A 23,672-nucleotide genomic window follows, 5' to 3' on the forward strand; every position below is an offset into this window, starting at 1 on the left:
AACTTTTAGAGGAACTCAAGGATAAAACTGTGAATTCTATACTTTTAGAAGTCACCAGAAAAATGGGAGATAATTCTCTCACCTCCCTGAACTATCCTCCAAACAGAAAGAGAGTTACTCGCATCTTAGACTGAGTTCATAAATAAAGGAAGAATAACATCTAAAGATATTGGAAAAGTGTTACCTAGGGAGAGGTTATAAGAATTTCTCTGAATACCGTCTGTGAATTATGAAACCTCACTATGCTGAAGTTTTGGCTCAAGTGTCTTAAATTCATTTATGCTCATGAAAGCAAGAAATGTTAGTCACTCAGTCGTGTCTGACTCTTTGGGATCGAATGGACTGTAGCCTGCCAGGCTCCTCTGTCCATGTAATTCTCTAGGCAAGAACACTGGAGTTGGTTGCCATTCCCTTCTCCAGATGACCTTCCCAACTCAGGGATGGAACTCGGGTCTCCTGCATTGCAGGCAGATTCCTCCATCCAAGCCACCAGGGCAGCTCATTTACACTCATAGGAAAACTTAAAGAGCTCATTTCTTTATCTATACAATGACACCAATAACATCTAATAGGATGGAGAAGGTTGATAATACATCCTACACATAGTACATGCTCAATAAATGTGAGTGCACGATAATAATCATTTAGTAAAGGATGAAAGGTCATAAAACTATAACGTACTACGCTTCATCGTTTCTAGTTTTTACATACCAAAAGTATCATGTCAATTGTGTAAGGATAGCTGGACACTTCAGTATTTCAGGTTACTAAGGCAATTAGTGCAACAGTCTTGTTCTTGTTATGTTCCCTCTCTTTAATTACCTTTTATGAACACTTTGAATTTTTTATAAGCTAAAGAATCCCACTAATTGATGCTTTCATACTTATTTTGTAACATCTTATATTAACACTTTCCTCTGCCTTTTCCCCAAGGCCTTCATCCGTTTCAAATTGTGAAACGTGTTAGCTTCTGCTCTCTTCCAAATAGGGAACACATCTGACTGAGTCCATTGGCCTGACATCAAAGCCCTTTCCAATCTGTCCCTACCTAAGGTCCCTCCGCATCTCTCCTGCGTCCGGTTCTCCTGCTCACCTGCAGTTTCCCCAGACTATTTCCCGATGCCCTTGGTGTTAACAGCTCTCTGCCCAGAGGACACACTTTCTACCCAGATTGCTACACAACCTTCAAGGCCCATCCAGTCCTGCCTCTGAGAAGCCTGTCCATCTATTTCCCCATCCAAGTACTAGTCCTATGAGTCACAATCGTCCACCAGACCGCTCCTTCAGGGCAGAAACCATCTGAATCCATGTAACAAGATGTTTGGTACATGGCACATTTCCCAGGGCTAGGCTGAATGAACAGTTCTGAGCTAGCGACAGAGGAAATTCAGGGTTCTGGGGTCTCTGAACAGGATGGAGGAAGGCCTTCCTTGGCCTCCATGGACATCCTGCTCCTCCATCAGTCCTGCTCTTCCCACTTCTACCCAGCATCCTCTGTGCTGACACCACTGATTCTTTGGAATATATAATCAACTTACATTTCTTAACAGGTTTGAGATCTTCTCTCATCCAATGTTTTCCCCCCAAATATGGACATATTTTATTTTATAATTTAAAGAAATGTGCTTTACAATGTTGTGTTGGCTTTCCACACTACAACTCCAATCAGCCATGCTATGCTTGGTGGCTTCGTCGTGTCTGACTCTTTGCAAGCCCATGGACTGTAGCCGGCCAGGCTCCTCTGTCCATGGAGTTTATCCAGGCAAGAATACTGGAGTGGGTTGCCATGCCTTCCTAAAGGGGATCATCCCAACCTAGGGATCCAGCCCAGGTCTCCTGCATTGCAGGCAAATCACCCATAGTTATACATACATCACCTCCCTTGAGCTTCCATCCCGTGCCCTGCATTCCACCCCTCTAGGCTGTCACAGAGTGCCAGGTTGGGTTCCCTCTGCACCAGTTTCTAGACCTTGCGTTTTAGGAGATGACTTACCTAGCTAGTGTTAGGGTGGCTCCCAGAACAAAAAAAAATTGGGTGTAACTGGCATTGGAGGGCATGGCAACCCACTCCAGTATTCTTGCCTGGATAATCTCCATGAACAGAGGAGCCCGGCCGGCTACAGTCCATGGGCTTGCAAAGAGTCAGACACGACGAAGCCACCAAGCATAGCATGGCTGATTGGAGTTGTAGTGTGGAAACCCAACACAACATTGTAAAGCACATTTCTTCCAATTATAAAATAAAATATGTCCAGGTTTAGGGGGGGAAAATTGGATGAGAGAAGATCTCAATTAAAGTAAACAATGATAGTTGTTTATAACGTTTGCATTATTCTCACCTTCCCCCGTCCAAAGCTAAAGCAGAGATCCTGTTTATTTTTCCTCGCTTCCCTAATTATTCATAGAATAATAATGCCTCACCCTCATTGACCTCCTCCAAGTCATCTGCTACTTCTTTTAACTGGTGTCCTTGAATTGGACCAAACAATCCACTTTGGGCCAAAAGACTTAACTCCCGGGGCTACAAGGCACTAAATGTTCGTTTGTTCAGACTGCTCCCCAAATATTTCCTATCGCTGGAGCTTCAAGCACAAACACCCGTCCAAGAGAGCAATCGCAACAGCAAATAAGGCCAAGATGACCGCCATCCCCCTTTTCGGTCCCCCGACGTCCCCATCAGTCATCACCTCCCCCAAAGAAAACCCACCGGTCCCAAACACAGCCCTCCAAGTGAAGCGCCCTGATGCCGAGGGCCGGGGGCGACGCCCGCGTCCCCCAGCTGCTCGCCCGACACGCGGCCCCATTATTGCGCGCGCACCGCCGCACCCTTCCAGGTGGCTCCGCGTACCTGGCGGCGGTGCCCACGCCGAGGAGGAGGCCGAGGCGGCGGCGGCGCGGGGGTCGCGTGGCAGGCGGCGAGCGCGCAATCACAGGCAGGGGTCGGGGCGCCGCGCCTGGCTGCACCCACTTCTCGCCACCCCCCACCCCGCCCCCCAGACGCGATCGCCACCCTCCTGGCCCGGCTGAGGCCGCGGGCGTCGCGGCCCCGGGCTCTCTCGGCTGCGGCCTCGGAGCCCAAGGGTCAGATTTCTTTTCACAACAAAGTCTCCTGGTCAACGCAACCCCACTGGAGGCCAAAGCCGGCCGGGCGGGCGGCCCGGGCAGGGGCGGGAGCGCGGCCGCCGGGGGCCAAGGTGGGAAGGGAGCGCGCGAGGGGAGGGTGGCCGGCGACCGGGCCCGGCGGCTGGACTTACTCGGGTCACAGCTTCGGCGACGCGGGGCCAAGGAACCGGTTCTTCCAAAACCAAACCGAAAATGGGTAACGGAGCGGCCGAGGCAGAGCTAAGAGGGGTTCTGTGCTGGTGTTTAGGGCCAAAACTGCTCTGGCTTCCAGAAATTCGAGCCAGTCGAAGCTTTTTTCTTTCTTTCCTTCTGAAATGCGCCTGTGCCTCCTGGTCGCGGGCCGCCCTTGGCGCGGCTCTAAGTGCTCAGCGACGCGGGGGCCGGTACTGGCGACGGGAACCCTCCTTCCAGCACCCTGGGTCTTCCCGGTATCCCCTTCCCCTCCAGCCGCCCTCCCCCCAACCCCCTCACCGGGCCCCCACTACCCTCGGCCCGCCACCTGGAGTCTGGGCCTGGTGCCCACTCCCCCGGGGGTGACTCGGACGCCTGGGCCCTCGCGGTGTTCCCACGGAGCCGAGGGTGGTGGGGTTTTCTCTGTTAACAAGGAGGAACTAGGTGGAGGTGGGTGGAGTGACACGGTGATTTTTTTTTTCATGTTGGGGTGGGGAGGGTGTAAAGGAATAAGCAGTCAGACTGAAACTTATCAAAACGTCCAGAATTCAAATAATTTTGCAATTAGTCTTAAAATTATTAGAGCTAGGGAAAATTATTAGAGCTAGGGAAACTGAGGCAAAGAGTAGTAAGTGGATTCCCCAGAATTGTGCTTGGGGGCCTGGACTAAACATCCACATCTAACCCTGTATCCTTGCTATTAAACGTTTTGCCTTTCTGGGCATCAAGGTACCCTTTGGGAGGGTAGGAGAGAGATTCTGTCACCTCAGAGTCCCTTTGCATCTGTAATAGGGGCTAAAGAGGCTCTTGATTCAACCTGTAAAGAATTTCACCGTTGGATGAACCGTGTGTGTGTGTGTGTGTGTGTGTGTGTGTGTGTGTATGAGAGAGAGAGAGAGAGAGAGACTCAGTAGTGTCTGACTCATTTGTGACCCCATAGACAGTAGCCTGCCAGGCTCCTCTATCCAAGCAATTTTCCCAACAAGAATACTGGAGCAGGTTGCCATATCCTCCTCCAGGGGATCTTCCAGACCCAGGGATGGAACACTTGTCTCTTGCATCTCCTGCAGTGGCAAGTGGATTCTTTACCACTTGTGCCATCTGGAAAGACACCAAAGCATCCATTACAGGTAGGTAATGTGAGATATTCCTTCTTTGGGAACTTCCTCTTACTTGATTAGGATCCAATCACAAGCAGTGAAAGATATGTAAAACCCTTCATGATTTGCTCTTATAAGGACTCAGTGAGCCTTCAAATGTTTGCCCTTCTCTCTCCCTCTCAGATGAAATCCCTTTCCCACCCCCCACTCAATTATTCACATCAAATGAGATAATGTAAGCAAAGCGGCCTCGGAAAGTGTAAAGCAGGGCATGAATACGGGTGTTATGATACACACTCTTTCAAAATCGGCTAGATTCACGAGCTTCACTGTTTCTATCAATCATTGAGTGTCTGTTGACTTGTAGTAGGTACCAGGAAGTGCCAGGCAGAACAATGAGACCTAATCCTTCACCTTCAAAGACCACAGATTATAGATTAAGAGATAAAACCAACACCCTGGAGGTAATGGAAATCTACACAAAGACCAATTTTTGATCCTATCGGTTGAATGTTTGTGTGTAGACAGACACAGTTTTCAGAATACACTGTGTATTGGGTGAAGGGGCTTCCTTGGTGGCTCAGTGGTAAAGGATCCTCCTGCAAAGCATGAGACATGGGTTCAGTCCCTGGGTTGGGAAGACCCCCTGAAGGATGGCATGGCATCCTTGGATTACTCCAGTATTCTTGCCTGGGAAATCCCATGGACAGAGGAACCTGCCAGGCTACAGTCACAAAAGAGTTGGACAAGACTTACCGACTAAATAATGACAAACAACAATTGGGTGAAGAGGACTTCGGGTAGAAGTCAATGCATTGATGAATTATGTTAACCCAATTAGACCTCAATACCTTGTCCAAATAGAAACATTATATAAGTCAGCCAGTTGATGAGGATGACTTTGCCCTTTTTAATTCATCACTTATCATTTCTACCCATTCACAAATATAAGGAATTTCCATAACATAAAGTAAATCTAGAATCTCTTAAAGCACAGGTGATCAAAAGTATTATTTCAATAGCAAGCCAACAGTAACCCCAAACTACCAAATATGTGTCTGCTAAGACCTCATCAAAGCCAATGAAAGTTTCTCTTGTTAGACTACAGGTTTGTTATTTATTTTAAAATCATATTTTGAAAAATCAGTATAACTCAAGTAAAATATAATCTAAAATGTTTATGTTTTAATACAAGGAGTCGTTTGATCCTTAGCCTTGGTCTTTTCTTAAAAAAAAAAAAATATATATATATATATAGAACAACTTTGAACCCAAATGTCCTACCATTTTATTTTTTCAACTTCTGGAAACCTCGATTCATATGGCCCCTGGATAAAAACAGATCTAAATTTTGAACCAGTTTCTGAGTTTGAAGGTGTGGAGAATTAGTTCATTATTACCATTTCAGAAATGCCAAGTGTTTAAAATATTGGAAACCCTAGATTCAGATGATACAGTCATATTTAGAATTTTCTTTTAAGGAACATTGTTATTTGGGCAAAGTACATTTATTTCAGCACAGTATACAAATTCTTCATATTCTCCAAAACGGGAGTAGCAGGAGCCAATTTATCGAGTATAATGTATTCCAGACACTTGCTGGAATAAACAATGTTCTTGAGCCCCTCAGATGCATAGCCAGTAGGGAGCTGTTGACTACTTGAGGTTTTTGCACATCTCTCAGCCAAATCAGAAATCCAAATCCCAAATCAGTCACAGGCACACAGCGTGGATTTATAGTCCTGCCTGGGTGTAGGGTCACAATCTGCTAATGAATTATACCACCCAAGATAGGTTTATATTTGACATAAAATATGCTTTTTTTTTTTCACTTGACATGAATGCAACTATGAATAAAATTTTCAAAAAACGTAAATGTCTTTTGCAATGCAAGCCAAAATCCAATAAAACATATATTCACAATTCTCCATTTGAGGCTACATGAGAGTTTATATTCATCTATTGATGTATATATAGAGATATATTTATCTTCTGGATTGCCATGTGAGTAGTAAATGCCATAAGGACTCAATTATGTATCTGTTGGTTTATATTGAACTTAGAACATTCAGCTGTTTACATGTCATAAAATGCTAATCCTAACTGCTGGCCTAACCTACATTATGTGCAATAAAAAAAAAGTTGAGAAAGTTTTTTTGCACAAAAATTCCTTAAATGTAGAGTTATACTGTGGCTTATGGCATAAATATAGAACACATGTGACAGAAATGTACATCGATATCCGAGTCCTCAAACTTTCAAATACAGATCCACAGAAGGCATAGGGCAAAAATCAACAGGAGTTTTGTAGTTCTTTGAGCATTTGTATTCCGCCTATACTGACAGGTATGTTATGACTAGTCCTGATTCAGAGACCTCTCTCTCACACGCACACAGCCCACACGTTTTTAAACATTCCTTTGTTATTTAGTTTGGCAGTGTAATTTCATCTAGAAAATATCGTCAAATGCACCAAATGGGAGTTTTCATAAGGAAAATGAAGATCCAGCCCACAAGTTTAGATTGAGATTTACCTCAGAGCGTCATGGAAAGAGGACTGGACCGTATGGGAACAGCCAAGAGTGAAGCCAACTCTCCAGGTATGAGTTGGAAATGCTCTTATGTACAGGAACCATTAAAAAAAAAAAAAAAAACTTTTAGAAGACCAGTCATTTTCCCCTTGCCCTGGCCTCGCTTCTTTCACTCAGTTAAATCACTGAGTACCATGAGGAAGCATGTTAATTCCTTGGGTATAGAGTGTATCTCGATGGAAAGCATTATTTGAAAGCATTAGAATGATTATTCCAAGAAAAGTTATGCACAAGACTCAAGACATGGTCCCTATACCCTTGGACCTTTATATTATAGAAAGTGTACGTCTTTTTTAGTCTACTGGAATTTCTTATAATCTGAAAGTTAAATGTCAATGCCTATTGCTCTCTTAAAAAAAAAAAAAAAAAGAACAAGTGTGTGAGATAAACCAGGGAAAAGTCTTCTCACTACCCGGGAACTTATTACATGAGCCATAAATTTTTGACCTTTCCATCCAATTTCTTGTTACATTAGGATTGGTTTTCTAAACCATGCTGACTCATGTTAGGAAATACATTTCCTCCTATTGAGACTTCTTAACGTCATCAAATTCTTTAATCACACCAGGGATTTTGGAAGTATGCAGTAAGAGGACCTGGGGTAAATGGAATAAGTTTAAGTTTACTTTTATCTTTATGCACTTCTAGCTTAGGACAGCAAGTGAGGGCTGCAAGGCTAGGATTCTTGGCCAGGTTGTTACTAAAGACCTACAGATAATTTTGAGGTGATGTTTTGCCTATATCCTTTGTCTCATAAATGGCAAATTTTATAGTACATTTGACTAATTTTAAAAAAAATGTATTTTTGTTGATCTTTTCTTTTTAGGTGAGTCTTCCAAAGTGATTGAGATGCAATCCTTCTGCATATTTCATTTGCCTGCTTTTCTTCTCTTTTTATCATCTTTCTCTTTTGGCATATACATAATTTTCACTGTCAACCACTGCTGTAGGCGGAGCTTTCCTGAGCTTCCAGTTTGCTTTTATCCAGATCATTCTACTTGTTAACATATCCACTTGGAAGCTGCCTATACCTTTACAAAGAGAGGATATCTAACAAGTGCTTTGGGGGAATATGATTCCTCAATGTGGAAGTCACTAGTTTCTCCCCCCAGCCCAAAGGCAATGGCCTGACTGTTCCTTTTACGTTCCTATAATATCAGATGACAAACAAGCATCAGATTTATTCTTCTTTCTCACAACTAAGAAATGAAAAAAATAGCATCTCTTCCTCCAAGAATAAAATTGCTGGTGCATTTTTAAAACGTCCAACACAACTGTTCCTTCAGTATAGTCTGGAACAGAACTGTATGCTTCATAAGCAAACTCTAATGGCCAGTGGAATGGAAATATTTGGTAGCTTGACTCATGACGAGTATGGAGTAGGACCTCAAGTTTATGACTTCTAGATTATATTTCCCCAGACCTATTGCTTGTACTTATCTAGGTTAAATCTCATTTGCTATTTCCTGACCAAGTATTTGGCAGATAGCTGATAGTACTTTTATTGACTTTAGGTTTACAGCTGTAAATTACTGCTGAACTTTTTAAAAAATCTATTCCATGTTGTGAGTTCTATTGTCATGCAAAAATAAAACTCACCAGTTTACTTTGACTTCAGAAAGCCCAGGATACGAAAGCTTGAATTCATTGAGAAGAGGTAACATAAAGGGTTATTCTATAAATGTACAGATTGTGGACTGAGGCCCATTTAGATGAAGCAAGCAATCATCTCTCTCTTAGCCAACAGTGCGCCTGAAGAATGGCACCAGAAGTAGCTATAAAGATAATTTTTTAACTGCCTTGCCTTGCATGCGAAGCCAAGCACCATCTAAGTGCCAAATTTAGTGCCAAAGGAGCAGTGAAAGGAAGAAAGCAAACTAACCATTGTTTGTTTGATAAGCATAAAATATTTAGAGTGAGGAAAATTATGTTTCCAACACTGTAATTGTCTTTATTTCTTAACATGTAACAAGAGGCACTGAGATGTTCTAGATAATGAAAACCCAGTGTGTCCTGGAGCATCAGTCAGATATTCAGAGAGTTGAACTGCTGACTGAAGTTGACTTCTTTTGTTCCTATTTTTGTTTATGCCTGTTTTTTTCCTTTGTTTTGTTTTATTCTTTGCCTCCATGTGGTTTCTCTCCTAACAGCAGATATTTTGTTTGCTTGCTTTGTTTTGCTAGGGTATTCTATTTTATCAAACAAATGTTTGATAGCTTAAGCTATCCTTCAAGGAATAACATTTTACATTGCTTTGTGCATCATTTAAACCAGTGCTTTTATGTACTATTAAATCTATAAATTAACTGCATCAGAGCCAAAACCCATGATGTTTATAGTAAGTATGAAAGGAAGGAGTCTGAAAGATAAATTTCATCATTCATTTTTCAGAACACACAGCATACTAACAACTCATGGCAACTTTCCTCTAAAAGCTTTGTCCCAAGATTTCATGTTTTAATTTGCTGTAGATTCTGAAGCAAATGGTGAGCCAAATAATTTTCCTCAATCTAACATGATATAGATATTTTCCTTCAAATCATGAAACTGATTTATATAGGCAAGAGGAAAACTCAAACCACTTCACAATCAGCTAAGGAAACCACTGATGATCAACTGGGACAAAACGTTTGTTGGACTGAAAAAGGAGTTATTCTACCTTATGTAAGAAAACAAGAGCACCACGGTCCCTGCAGTGTGACTGCTTCCAGCAGTTTTTCATCTTTGTTGTTAAATAAAATTTCTCAGCAGTCTCAAGTCACTTATTCAATAGGTTTGGGTGTCTTTCCAGTACCGTGGGGAATTCTGAAGTGTAATCAGATGCAATGGTATCGTAGGAGGCAAAATGCACTAACGAGCGTTTACCTGTACCCTGTTGTGGGTGAAAGTGGACCTGCCGCGAGGCCAGGCACAGCGGGGTATGAATGTATGTTTAAATTTAAACGTGAGCTAGAACTGCTGATCAAACCCCGTTTTGCCTCGGAAAGAGGGGTTCCCTGTGCAAGAATTCCTGAGAATGTAGCTGCAAGGATCAAACGTGGATGACTCCTTTGACGTGAAAATGGAGCTAGGAAGCTTGAAAACAGGGATAGTCTGAGAGAGTTAGAGGTCCCGCGCGTGGGTCTGTGGCGACGTAGGAGGAATCGCTGGACCAAAGACCCTGAAACGACTTGAGCTCGGTTCAGAGAGTTAAGCGAAATTCACCTCAGGTAGGAGGATTTTCCTTGCCGATTTCGCCTTCACCTTACGGAAGTCTAGCTGCTTTCGTAAGACGCGTCTTTTTCTTCCAGCCCAGGACGCTGCGCATTTGGACTGGATGCGGTCTCGAAAAACCCGGAGAGACTCCGGGTTGCTGGGGCTGTGTGCAGGCGCGTCTGGTTGCTCTGCCTGCTGCCTCTGCAATTCGATTTCAGGCCCCTTTCCCCTCTCGGCATTATTTTTCTGACGACTTGAGAGGGAAAAAAAACAAAAACTATATAAGAAACTCGAGAAGAGACTCTGGGATGTAGAATTGCACACGTGGCCCTGCAAATTGGATGGGAGGGTGGGGGAGGTGGGGAGGAGAGAAGTGAAACTAGAAATGATGGTATTGCTTTAGAATTCGAGAATCTCCCTTCTTCTCTCCCAGTACATATCCGTTTTTGGTTCTTCACAGCTGCCCTTATCCAATAGGTGTGGAAGAACGACCGCGACGCGTCTACGGATGTAAATGTTGGAGCAGCCCGCGCTGTGGGGATTTTTCCGGGGAACCTCAGAAACGGATGCTCTTCCCGAGGCTGTTTCCAAGTAGGAGTAGATTATTTCCCCCCAAAGACTACGTACGAACAGCTCCTCTGTCCAAATCCAAGATACAGAAATGCATAGCCTCCCTCAAAGAGGACATTACAACCTCACTTAGAGAGTCCTGAAGCCCTCGAGTATCAGAGAAGTAAAGATGAAAAGATACCTTTAGGATATGTTAGGGGTGGCTAAACAGGTAGGCAGATGATAAAGAGAGTGGTTTTCTTCTGGAAGCTGTTTTGCTTCAGAATTTACCGTCTTCTTGCAAAAAGTATACACAATTGTTAACAGAATTAAAAGACAAACTTTTGTCCATATAGATGTGCCATTTGATCAATAAAACTGAACACTAACTTCCTTTGGGAAGGAAAGATAAATCAAAGTGTTACCGCCGATATCTCAATCAAGATTTAAGAACAATTTTTCCCTCCCTAAGAACTTTCATTGTTGTTTTTCTTTTCTAGCATGAGTTCAGTTCAACAAAAGATGTTAACAAGATTGTAACGAAAACTCTGCATGATGTAAATGTTCAAAGAAAGAAATTCTAGATTGATTATATTCTGGGACCGCAATTATTACTAGATATCACTAAAACAGAGTAATCAGAGGCCCTGAAAGTAGGACTCTAAGTGGGGAGGGGTGGGGGCGGGGGGAGACTTTGGAGAAATTTCCCTCAATTAAAGAAAGGAAAAAAAAAACTGTATAAAATGTAAATGCAATAAATTGAGCTGAATTTTATTTTTCCAGGTTTAAAATATGTATTTAGTAGGTTTTGAAGGCCAATTACCAATTCATAAATGTATCGGAATAAAAATTGGAGAGCAAATGCCAAATGCCTGTGGTTTATGTAAACGACATAAAATCACGGGTTTTTAAATATCTAGATGGATCATGGACGGGTATAAAATGAAAGATAAAAATCAGTTGTTATGGCTTGTCGTGTGCTTATTAATTTTCTTAAGTTTCCAACTGTTTGCATTTACAAACATTTGACTAATATTCTAAGCTGCTGAAACTACAACAGACACAGTTTCCCTATCTCCCTTCTCAGAAGTAACTGGGAAAAGATCACCAAAGAGATACCTCTAAGTGAGGCGCGTCCTCGCCGCCGGGTCTCAAACAATGGGTCGTGTTTGGGCACCTCTGCGAGGACGCTGAGTGTGGGGAGAGGACGCGAGGGGACTTCAGCAGCCGGCTGCCGTCCCTCCTCCTTCCGAGGCTTTGAATAACACCCACTCAGCACCATTCTTGGGGTGCTAGGAGGGGAAAGGACAGCGTTTGTTCGGGAGGCAGAAGTGGGAAATGGGATGTGATTTTTACCCCGTCTTGGTGAGGAGGGTGGCTCAGGAAAGCCCTCTGGGACTGACGGATCCCCCGGAAGGTTAAGAGGGTCTGCAACGAGGCCTGCCTGCAGGTCGCTCCAGCCGGCGGTGGCTCTGGCCTCCCGCGCGCTCCTCGCAGCCGCGAGCGACCGGGGCTGGGAAACCCGCTGCCTCCCCAGCGGCGCCTATTACCAGCAGCTGCTTCTGCTTAGCCCTCCAAGGATCAGTTTGCCCCAACCCACGGCCTCTCTCGGGGCTTCATCTCCTCCCACCCCTCCCTTTCCTTCCCCGCCTCCACCCCCTCCCCCCGTCGCCAGCGCCAACTCCGCAGCCGCCCGGCCCGCCGACGCCGCAGCGGAGACATGCGCTCAGGTTCCAAGCTCTGGGATGCGGGCGCTGGGGGAGGGCGCGCGAGGAGCGAGCCAGGAGGACCCTGAGACTTTAAGCCCTCCGAGGGAGGTTAGAAGAGGGTGCGGCGGCGGTGATACTAGGAGACCGCCGGCGGGAAGGGAGCCGGCCGAGGCTCGCGCCTCTCACCGGCCGGGGCGCTCCTAGGGCGCCGTATGCCTGTGCGGGAGAGGCGGGTTCGAACCCTGCTCATCACCTGTAGCGTCCGGTAGATCGATCGCGCCGAGAGGATGTGGGACCGCGGCTGCCTCGGCGCGGGGTTCCAGGGAGCTTGGGAACAGCTTGCTCCGCCAGCGCCGGCAGTGCGCGCGGTGACCCCGCAAAGGCACGGTTCACCGGGGCGGCCCCTCCCTCGTCCTCTAACATCACTTCCAGCTTGGGCTAGAAACAGACACCCGCGAGGCGAGAGCAGGCGCTCAGCAAGGTTCGGTGGAAACTGGGACAGGAAAGTCATTGCTGCTCGGGGCGGGGGGTGGGGGTGGGGGGCCCCGCGATGCTCGCGGGACTCAGGGCTCTGCACCGCCGGGCGCGCGGGCCCGCACCGGGCACCGCGATGCTCCTGGCTCCGCGGACTGGAGTCGGTTCTCCTTCCAGTGCCGGGCGGGCAAGAGAGCTTTTTGGTGAGGACAGGCCGGGCCTCTCTGGCCCCAGGCTGTAAAGGGGCCTAATGCCAGCCGACCGGCTAGCTGCACAGGCCTGTTCTGACACCGAGAATGGTCAGACAAGGAAGGATGCACCTCTGAAGAGAGTTTTCACCTAGGTGTGCCGTGGGATTTTGGAAAGCAAGCCTGCGGTGGCTGCGACGCGTTCGATTCCCGCACCTTCGCACTGTTCTGTTTTCCCTGCTTATCACCAGGAAGAGCAGTATCCTGCCTGCCTAGAGGTGACCGAAGCTAAGGGCCTTCTCCCTGCCCACCGCCGAGAGTAGGGGGCTCATCCGTCAGCTGAGGGCACACACTTTCGCTCCAGTGTCCTATCTGATAGCTGGAAGGGGTCTCAGCGACCTTGTAGTTATCCAACCCTGCAGCTGTGCGGATGAAGAAATGACATTCCCAGGAGTCCAGAGATCTGCCCAAGTTGATTCGGCTGTATGCCCAGCTTCTGGAATAACGCCTAGCGTGGGGCGAGCCTTCAGTCAATGTGTGATCAATGAATGATACCCAGCCAGGTGGTCGAAGACTCAAGACTCGAACTGAGATCCGACTCCCAGTGCACCCACGTTAACAGAAGCGTAACCGTGTGTCAGGTCGTTTCCCGCTCAGTCCCACGCGTGTTCCAAGGCCAGGCCACAGCATCCCCAAACCCAGATGCACCCCTGTCCACAGATTCCAGCGAACCGAACCCTTCGCTCTTCCTTACTGATCTCCAAGAGTACAAGATCTCCAGCCCCCATCCGCACCCCCACCTCGGTTTTCATTTCGCAGTTCTGCGGACTGTGGGGCTTCCCTGGTGGCTCAGATGGTAAAGAATCTGCCCGCAAGGTGGGAGACCCGGGTTCGATCCCTGGGTCAGGAAGATCCCCTATGCTGTGGGCAGCATTGGAAAAAAACAAACAAACAAAAAACCCCAAAACTGCCGCAGCAGAAAATTGCAAGGCACAAAACCTCTCTCTCCTTGGTCTCCTTTCTCTTTTAAGAATACCACCCCATCCCCGTTTTTTTGGCGACCTTAACCTTGGCCAAGGTCCGTTTCAGGGCAGGGTTGGAGCTTTTAAAGGCCGTTTGGGGAGGCTATGGCATCTCCTCCCTCCCCCACAGTGAACATGCAATCTAAGTGGAAAAAAATTCTCCGCGCAGTGCATCACTTGAAGACCCTCTGCCTCCCACCTCCCAGCCACACTCCAATCGCTGCCCTGAGCTAAAGCCTCCTAGAATTTCTGGGGTCGCCATTTCTCTGGGGGAGCTGTGGAACACAGTTCCGAGGTGGGGGGAAAGAGTACAGGAGCGGGAAAGTGCGCAGCAGCCCAGTCTACCAGATCTCTGCTCTTTGGGGCTCTTTCTGCAAAGGCAGTGAGCGGGGGAGCTGGACGCAGTCTAACGACGCCCAGATACCACTCACTGGAGGAACACCTTGGCTAAAGCGTTTGAGCGGCTGTGATTCTTCTTGGCCGGCCAAGTGCCACCCGAAGGCCAATAGGGTTTTTTCCCCAGAGGGCGGATTTGCCAGTTTTACGAATGGAAAGAGATGTGGGGGTGTTTGCGAAATTTAGATCTGTAGCATACAAACCACTTTCTAACAGAAAAATGTGTGCAAAACTCAACACATTGGAGCCCCTGCGGGAAAGACCCACAGGACTTGGCACATGAAAGTGCAATGGTCGTTGAATGAATAAGCGTGATCATTTGCAATAATAGCAGTCACGCTTTCCTCTAGCAAGCTCTCAGCAGCTACCATCTTCCTTGTTTTTAAGACTGCTGTGGGACCCTCGCAAATAATTTCAGTTTCATGATTACCAACTATCGAATGAGACACAGATAGAGTCTGACATTGTGGTTCATTCAAACACTGTTAGCAATATTTTCTGAGATCAACTCTGTTCATTGTGATCACACAAACAGGAATCCATATTTATATTCATAATGAAAGGATGTAAAGTAAAATACAGTTATTCTTGACAGTGGAAAGAAACTGGCTTCTTTGAAATTAAAAAAAAAAAATGGCTGGAAGAGATACTCCCAGATCTCTTTACCAATAATAAATTTGGGCAACACATAATGTCTAGGGAATAGGTCATTGTAGCAGAGAAATCATAGCAGTAAAGCTATTTACATGATGCAGCTATTTAAACAAACAACAAAACCCCCCAAATCTATTGCTATACTTCTGTGTCCTCACAGGAACCCCTCATCTCTCCATTTTCTAATTTTATTAAAAGTTCCAGAAAATATTACAGATCATTAAGGAAAAAAATGAATAATGGAATTTTCAAAGACTAGCCGTAGACACGTGCAAATCTCACATTTTCCTGAGGTTAAGCCTTTGCTGTCCCCTTTCGTTACAATTTAAACTTGAAAGAATATTTATAGGTAATCTGAAATTTTTGGTCCCACATCTCTCAACAAAGAGATTTTGTTTCATCGCTACCATATAAAACTAGAGACAGGACATTTTTGCAAGATGAGGTTTTTTTTTTCACTTCCACCTTTTAAAGCCACATACTTTGTCTTCCTAGTCTATTTCCAAGTACGCTTCAGGCAAGCATTGTCAATATGTGAGTTGAAGCAATATAAAGACAAATCTCCTCTTAGCCAGCCACTCCATGGAGTCTGCGGAGATGCACAGCACTGTTAATTCCTCTGAGCTCCATCTGTGGGAATGACGAAACCCAGCCATTATGGAAGATTATGAGGTTAAATTAATTTGGTTCTTCCATTATACAGAAGTCTTTTGGAGATGCTTGCCATTTCCCTTTAAATGTCATTATTTCTGGATCTAGTTAGCAGCTGATGCAATTAAAGAGGATATAATGCTAATTTAACAATACAAATAAGACTTTCTATCACGTATGTTGAAAAGATGCACTGAAGAGAGGACCAGCCACGTTGTACCTGCCTGCCATAAACAACCAATGCAACTTGTGCTTTAAAAGAATAAAATAAAACCAGCCAGTGTGTGTTGGATTCTTCAGTGAATTCTTGAATCAATACTTTTGTTTCATGTTTTCATGTTCTCAGTAATGTTAACATATCCAGTTACAAACTCTTGCCAGTAAGAAAGAAAATATGCCCTGCTGTGTACCCTTCTAAACACTTTTAAAGAATCACACTTTCTTTTCATTTGGAATTATGATTCTGATTGTCTGCTGTATCTTTGCAATCTTCAGTGGATAATAAATAGACACACGTAATTCCCTAAGCTAATCACCTGAGTTGAAAACCCGGGTCACATTAGCAGACCCAATAATATCTCTGATCTTGTGCAAAAGGGGCACATATAAGCACAAAAATAGCATTAATTATGATATTTATTCTGCCACTGCAGAAAGAGATCAGAAAGACCAGTAGGCTAATGATCTATACAGCAAGTATTAAAAACAGATGTAGTCCTGTTGCATTACAGAGTAAGAATGATTCTTAATAGGTGTTAAACTGCACATTCCTAATAAAAGGAAATGCAATATAATAATTTTTTTATTCTTTTCAGTCTTTCAAGAATTATTTTATTAGTTGTATACTTAATAAAAACTTCGGTAATTCAATAGCCAACATTTCTAGCAAACAGATCACAGATCACAAATAAAAGCCCTTTTGTCCACACACACAAAAAAACCCCACCACTTTTGTTTTCTTTGCTCGAGGTATTTTCAGTCTTTTCCTCTGTTTCCTACGAAATGGCTAAACGCTTTTAATTGTTTGTAAGGGGCACTTTCGAGATACGATTTGGTTTGTTGAAGTCATAGCCCATCTAGGCGGAGGAGATTCGCCTTTGGCCTTATGCAATTCATGGATTTTTCTTGATGGATGGAAGGGCGTTGCAGTTGATTACCAGTCGCAGCTCCTCAGTTCAGAGATTTACGGCCAAGACGTGACGTTGCCACCCCTCCCTCCTCCACCCCGGGGTGCCTGAGTTTGGGCCGACTTGACACACGGGTGCATTTACTGAGGGGTGTGAAGCCTGGACAAATCCCAGGTGAAGGCAGCTGGCCGTCGGGGATGCTGAAGTCCGCAGAGAACGCGTGCCCGGTAACTGTTAGACCAGGCAGGCACCCGCAGACGACGAAAGCAAATAAAGCTGCCTCTGATTCAAGATCTTAAATCCTTGTCCCAAATGGGCGTGAAAACCTTTAAGTGGTATCAGTAGCCCGGGAATCTAAAACTGCAAATGTATTTCGAACTGGGAACGTCTCTAATTCATGGATATTTACAATTTAGGAAATGCTAATTGGGTTGAGAGTAGGGGACAGAACAATTAAGTCTAAAAGATTCCAGCTAACTAAAATATCTCGTAAACATTGCACTACACTATCTATATAGCCTGAAGTATGCCACCAGCAATCAGAAAGCCACAGCCTTCCGCACGATCCTTTTTTTCTATCTTCTCTCTTATGTCAGTGGTCCCAAGTCAATATTGTTTGTTAATTTCAGAAAAGAGGATCTCGATTTGGGACCTTGGAAAGCTTTATTCTTCTTCCACTACTATAGACTGAATTACTAAGACTGAGGCTGTCAGATAGGAGTTGGGTGGGGAGGGAGGGAGAGAGAGAGAGGAGGGGCAAATTCTTTTAAAATGTAAGCCTGTTCCTCCTTCCCTCTCTCTCTCCGAGGAAGGGGGAGCCATAAAATTCTCCTCAGCACACGCTATAAATTGCATTTTGCTGAAAGTTTTAATACTTAATTTAAAGTCAAAGGATATTTTTTTGACCATTTTAGCTCTTGCAGTTCATCTGGGAGAAAGTCCAGGTGGCAAATTTAATGTAATTCAGTAAAATTTTCCAGCATAGCCTTATTGAAGGCAAACATCTTGAGTGGAACAGGTACTATTAGATGCAAATAAAAATCTGTTTTTGTTGACAGAGAGGCAATTAGCATTCATTAACATATTCAGAACTTTGAAAGTGGGTTCAGAGGCGATTCTGAGGAAGGAAAGTCTTCCAACAATAAATGCTGGAAAGGAAGTGGAAAAGAGGAGGGAGTGAAATGGATGAATAATTAAGAGCAAAATCACTCTTCAGAAAGCCCTTCAGGATACCTTTGGACAATCTTATCACTCAAGTAATGTTCAAGTTAGCTGGGAGAGCAACTGTTGATGCTTTTGTATTGTGAAACAGAGCTAAAGAACTAATCCAACACTTTTTAAAAGACAAGGAAAGAATGTGGATTCTGACAGTTAAATCAATTAGTCACTTTCAATTAGCCTAAAAAAAATAAGAAGACTCATTCAAGGAAAATTCTTCATCTTTTCTTATTTGTAACATGATAGGAAATACCTTTAATAACTGCATTAACTGCCTTCTGATTCAGATGTACTTTTCATGCATTATCAAAATAATCTTCCATTATTTGAACACATTTTTAAAGAAATTCTGCAGAATGCAAAAGGAATTCACCTTGTTTTTAAAAACAGAAGCAAAAATGATCCTAGTGTAGGTAATACTTTTTTTTTTTTTTCCACATGAGATGTGATGAAACCAAGCCTCAGAACATTTTTTAATGCTGATAGAGCAGGCTTGAAAAAACTTGTCCTATAAATTAAGCTGTTATGGGGGCAAACTCATGTTGTTTTTAAACCACAGAGTGGGTCAGTGGGTGTGGTAATACACATGGTTGAATGGTGAATGTATAGATTAAAATACATTTTGCCACACTAGTTTCCAGAGGATTGTTTTGGCCTGGTGTTCCAAACCATGAGCCAAAACTTTGGTCAGTATTTTGACAACAGAGCCAGGAAAAACAAAAAAGGCTTAGCCTGTGAAAAAGAAATGAAGATGTAGTGAAGGAAAACAGTAGTCTCTCTGCCACTGCCTTACTCAATCCATATGTGGGCTTAGACACAGGAAATACCCACCATTCACCGCAATCAAGCCAGAGGCTTGTGCATCAGAAAGTGCCTTGTGGAACTAATTGGACTCTATTAAGATTGTCATTGACATGGGAAACATTTTGAAATTTTAAATCAGAACATGCAATGTACATAGAAAAAGATAACAGTCACATTGTTGGTTCAGATCTACAAATACAGGCACAGCACCATATGGACATGAAAGATCAGTGTGCTGTATTCAGCGAGGCACTGTAGTCACTGTTATCCGGGAGCGCGTTTGTCTCACTTCACTTTCTATGTTCGCTTTTCATCTACAGCCTTTCCAGGATGGGCTGATTTCACTGAGTACGTTCTGGCAACAGCTCAGAGCAGAGAAAATCTAAGCACTGCCAGTTGAAAATCATCATCAACAAAATTCATGGTACTTGCCACAACAGCAGAGTTTACAGGAAAAAAAAACATATAGCTTGAAACCATGAAACTTCCAGGGAAGTTTTTCACTCATGAGGTTGGATAAAACCACATGTATTGTTAAGTATTCATGTACACACACACATACAAATCTAACTTGGCCAACAAATCTTTGGGAAAGAGTATACTTCAGCATTTCCATTACAGATGTCTTTAAAAATGGTGTATGTTGGAAGCTTATCTCCCTTTTGTTCTTGTTACAGTCCATCATATTATTACCATATTATTACCTGAGGACGACCCACACTGGAGTATATGTGCTTCGTTCTGACGACTAGCTCAGTGTTGAGGTTGTCACTCGCGTTTGTTTTATAGATAAGGTGAACTTGTTAATATTTGGGGGCCTAAAATCTGTATTTGGTTTACCTTTTAAAAATATAATTTTCCACCCATATAAGGAACATGTTATAATGCATTCCCTTAAAATTTCTGGAAGGCATGACTGTGTAGTCATTTGGGTCAAGATTTCTTTTATATGAAGGGTGTCAGTAACCATAGTCACCATCTATTTTAAAAGATAACTGATGGTTAATATAGACAAAATGATCTCTTACCTAATTTTTCAGTCCAGTGTTTAACTGCCATTTTTTAGTAGGAAGCTTCTTTATTTTGTTAGTTTCAAAATGTCTTCTTTGTCGTGGGTCACTTCTTACGTAGTTCAGCGTTTCTCCAATTTCAAAAACAAAATGATTGCAACTAGGGAGGGTATGTAATTTGTGTTGGTGAAGCTTAGATTTACCATGAAGATATTGCCAAAGGAAAGGGAAAGTTGGACAAGCAACAAATCACTGGAAGGCTTTGATGTGCATGTATGTGTGTATTTAAATACCTTCATAATCTTAGTATCATGAAAATTGAAATCTGATCATCTGATGGCCAGCTTCTTTACATGAATTCTGAGATCTAACTCCAGATCTTTATATGAATTAACTCATTCAATCCTTACAACAACCTTTTGGAGGAGGTACATTTATTATTCACATTTTGTGAGGAAACTGAGTCATAGAAAAGTAACTCGTAGGAATCAGAACATAAGTGATTTTTTTGCAAATGAGGAAACACTGGTTCTAATGGACTCCTACCTCAGCTATAAAACATGCAGAAAACATTAAAAACACAACTTTTAAGGTGATTTAAGTGTCTCCAAAGCCCCATCCTCATTTAAAAAATTTCCCAGCATTTGAAGTACCATGTGAAAATATCAGGAGCAAAGTAGGCAGAGATTTTTTTTTTTTTAAATAGCTACTGCGGAACTATATTACTCTATTAGTTTGAGATGATGTCATTTCCTTTCATTACCACCTTGTCTTTCTTATGTATACATAATGCATACACAGCTCATGCCAGGTGACCATCATAGAGCCTCACTGAGACAGGAAGAGAGAGGCCACCCATAACTGCATGAGGATAAACTCTCATGCTTTTAGCCATGTGGAGAAATCATCTTCACCAGGAGAGTCAATTACTAGTCTATACAAAGGGAGAATGGAAGAACACTAGATTTTACATTTTTTAAAGTAAAATAATTTTAAGGGGGGAGATGGGATTAAGGAAGCTGCCTGGTACAGCATCCTTAAAAAAAGAGCTTTGTTTTGAAGCCGAGCAAGTCTGTAATCTTGCACAGGGCTAGGTCCTCAATGTCTCCATTCGCAAAATGGAGGTATGCCAATCTCATTGTTGTTTTTAATTAATTTTGATTGGAGCATAGTTGCTTTACCAAGTTGTGTTTGCTTCACATGTACACATTTGTCCAGCAAAGTGACATATATTCCCTCCTTTTGGATTTCCTTCCATTTAGGTCACCATAGCGGAGAAGGAAATGGCAACCCACTCCAGTGTTCTTGCCTGGAGAACCCCAGGGGCGGGGGAGCCTGGTGGGCTGCCGTCTACCGCGTCGCACGGAGTCGGACATGACTGAGGAGACTCAGCAGCAGCAGCAGGTCACTGCAGATCACTGAGTAGGCTTCCTTGAGCGCATCAGCTATCTGTGTTACACAGAGTATCCACAGTGTACATATGTCAGTCCCAACCTCCCAGTTCATCCCATCCCGTCTGCCTGTGGTGTCCATATATCTGTTCTCTATGTCTGTGTCTCTATCTCTGTTTTGCAAAGAAGATCATTTATTACCATTTTTCTAGATTCTACATATATGCATTAATTATCATTGGTTTTTGAACATCCTAGGTGACAATGTCCCTTAACTTGTTTAGCGGCTGGCCTGGTTTAAGGCACATGCTCTGAATTAGACAGCTGGATCTGAATCCTGACTCTGTGAGACCAAGATCAATAAATGAGTCTTTTCAGCTTGCATTTCTTCTGCAAAGTAGTTGTGAAGACAACTATGTTACCCCATTGTATTGAGAATTAAATCAGGTAATGTAGATTAAGTACCTAATAGAATTCTTGGCAAAGAGTAGTTGCTCAGTGAGTGCCAGTGTAATTACTGACATTACTTGAGAAAGAGTAAAACAAGATCAATAGGATTTGAGTCCCCATCCCCTTTCTAATAATCCCTTTTAAAAATCCAAATAATAAACTTCTGTTTTCCATGTAGTGGAAGTCTAGGTTCTATATTTCCTTTTTGCTTTTTACATTTGAACTTCATCTATGAAATGGGTATTAGCATCCTCTAACTCCATCATGGTAAGTTTTTAAGATGTCATTAGGCCATCTTTGTTCAGAATTGAATTTCTTAAAATGGCATCTCTATGGTACTGCACATAAAAGTTATTAATGAACTGAAATTTAGTGAGACACAAACTATCATTCTGTTAGGCCAAACTGCTAACCTCAGAAACCCAGGGGGTAATTTTGCTTCACTGGTTTGAATGGGATGATAAGTTATCCAAACAACTTTAATTCTAAGGAGTAATTTTAGGAAAAATCTTTATTTTAAAACCCATTGTGTATATACATAAATTTCAAGCCACAACTTACAAATGCCCATGGAAAAGATAAGTGAGGGAAAGGATAAAATAATATTTCCAGACTTAAAGGAAAGCCTGTCAACTGAGAATGTCATGGGTGACAGTTACATTGTAAGCCACCAATAAAAGATCAAGGCGCTCTGGACAGTACTTCTGTGTTCTTTATATCCTGACCTTTGTTATGGCAGGCTTGGAGTGATTTTGACTAAAAATCACCCCTGAGGGTACAATGAAATTTGCTCGTTAAACTATTTTAGTGTTTTTTCTGGATATCATGCATAACATGCCGCTGTCTTTCTGTGGCGGAACCCAAAGCTAATAGCTTTTACTGATTCTGCAGATAAATATCATATGTCACCACTCCTTAAAAATCTGTTCTAAAACCCAAGTTCCCATTAATAAACATTGTCTTTGTTTTCAAATAATTAATGCAAAAAACAACACTAAATACTTTTTAGAGAGTCTGTAGCTAGTTCTGGATAGAAGATTTTAACTTCAAATGTTAAAATGGAATTTTATAAGTTCATATTTTGCCCCTATCTATTTTCCTTATTTCTTTTAAAATATGACCTTAAGTGCGGTCCTGTAGTTCATTTGTCTGTGAGTAACCTGACCATATATTTTATTTTCTGAACCAGCATATTTTGAGATATTACCCAGAACAACCAGGACTGTCCTGTGGAAAAAGGGAGGGAAAGTTGGCCCGTCCACAGCATAGTTTTAATCAACCTCATGATTTAATTCTGTAGATTGTGGAATAAGTTGGTGGTTTCACGAAAAAAAAAAAAGCCACAGTTTTTACCAATTAATACTCACATTGATACCACAGAATATTGAAAACAAATATACCAGGATCTTTAAAATCTAATATTTTTTCAAATTAGCAAGTAAGTTGTCAGAAGTTCATATTATTCTAGACTATTTGTTATTCTTTGAATTAGATTATATGGCCATTTTTGGAAAATACTAAATATTGGATACTAAGTCTAGCCTTTTCTCTTTGCATTATATGTCTGGCTTTTAAAATAGTATGTGGCCCTTATGAGGTATTCCGTAAATATCTATTGAATGAATGAAAAAGTGGACCAAATTATTTTTGGTTAATCTGGGACTCTCTGGATAATTCAGAGCTAATCAACAAATGAAAAAAAATTATTACTCCAGATTTCTTTGTAAAAGGAAACCACATTCTACCTCTTTTTGGAAGGTGCACATATATGAATACAACCACATTATTTACTAAAATATCAAGCCATCATGTACACATTACTGAAAGAAACCACACAAATTATTTCATA

General features: G+C 42.9%; 1 protein-coding gene and 1 long non-coding RNA gene across 8 annotated transcripts in view; one reads left to right on the forward strand and one right to left on the reverse strand.

Annotated features, from left to right (window-relative positions):
• Window positions 1-23,672, reverse strand: part of EYA1 (EYA transcriptional coactivator and phosphatase 1) — a 471,064-nt gene that overhangs the window by 357,537 nt on the left and 89,855 nt on the right. For 4 of the 7 annotated variants that reach the window (XM_070477140.1, XM_070477138.1, XM_070477139.1 and 1 more), the window contains exon 1: window positions 2,422-2,654. The exons of 2 other annotated variants lie outside the window; for them this stretch is intronic. In XM_070477140.1, coding sequence (XP_070333241.1) covers window positions 2,422-2,445 — 24 coding nt within the window. In that variant the 5' untranslated portion in view covers window positions 2,446-2,654. Of the gene's footprint in view, window positions 1-2,421; window positions 2,655-2,707; window positions 2,785-23,672 lie in introns of those variants that run through there. One more of the 7 variants, XM_070477144.1, reaches the window with a different exon arrangement.
• On the forward strand, window positions 3,685-8,214 carry LOC139038456 (uncharacterized). The gene is made up of 2 exons (XR_011491454.1): window positions 3,685-4,424; window positions 6,826-8,214. It is a non-coding gene; the product is annotated as an uncharacterized lncRNA (long non-coding RNA).

This window comes from Odocoileus virginianus, chromosome 15 (assembly GCF_023699985.2).
Source record: "Odocoileus virginianus isolate 20LAN1187 ecotype Illinois chromosome 15, Ovbor_1.2, whole genome shotgun sequence".
Taxonomy (NCBI): Eukaryota; Metazoa; Chordata; class Mammalia; order Artiodactyla; family Cervidae; genus Odocoileus; species Odocoileus virginianus.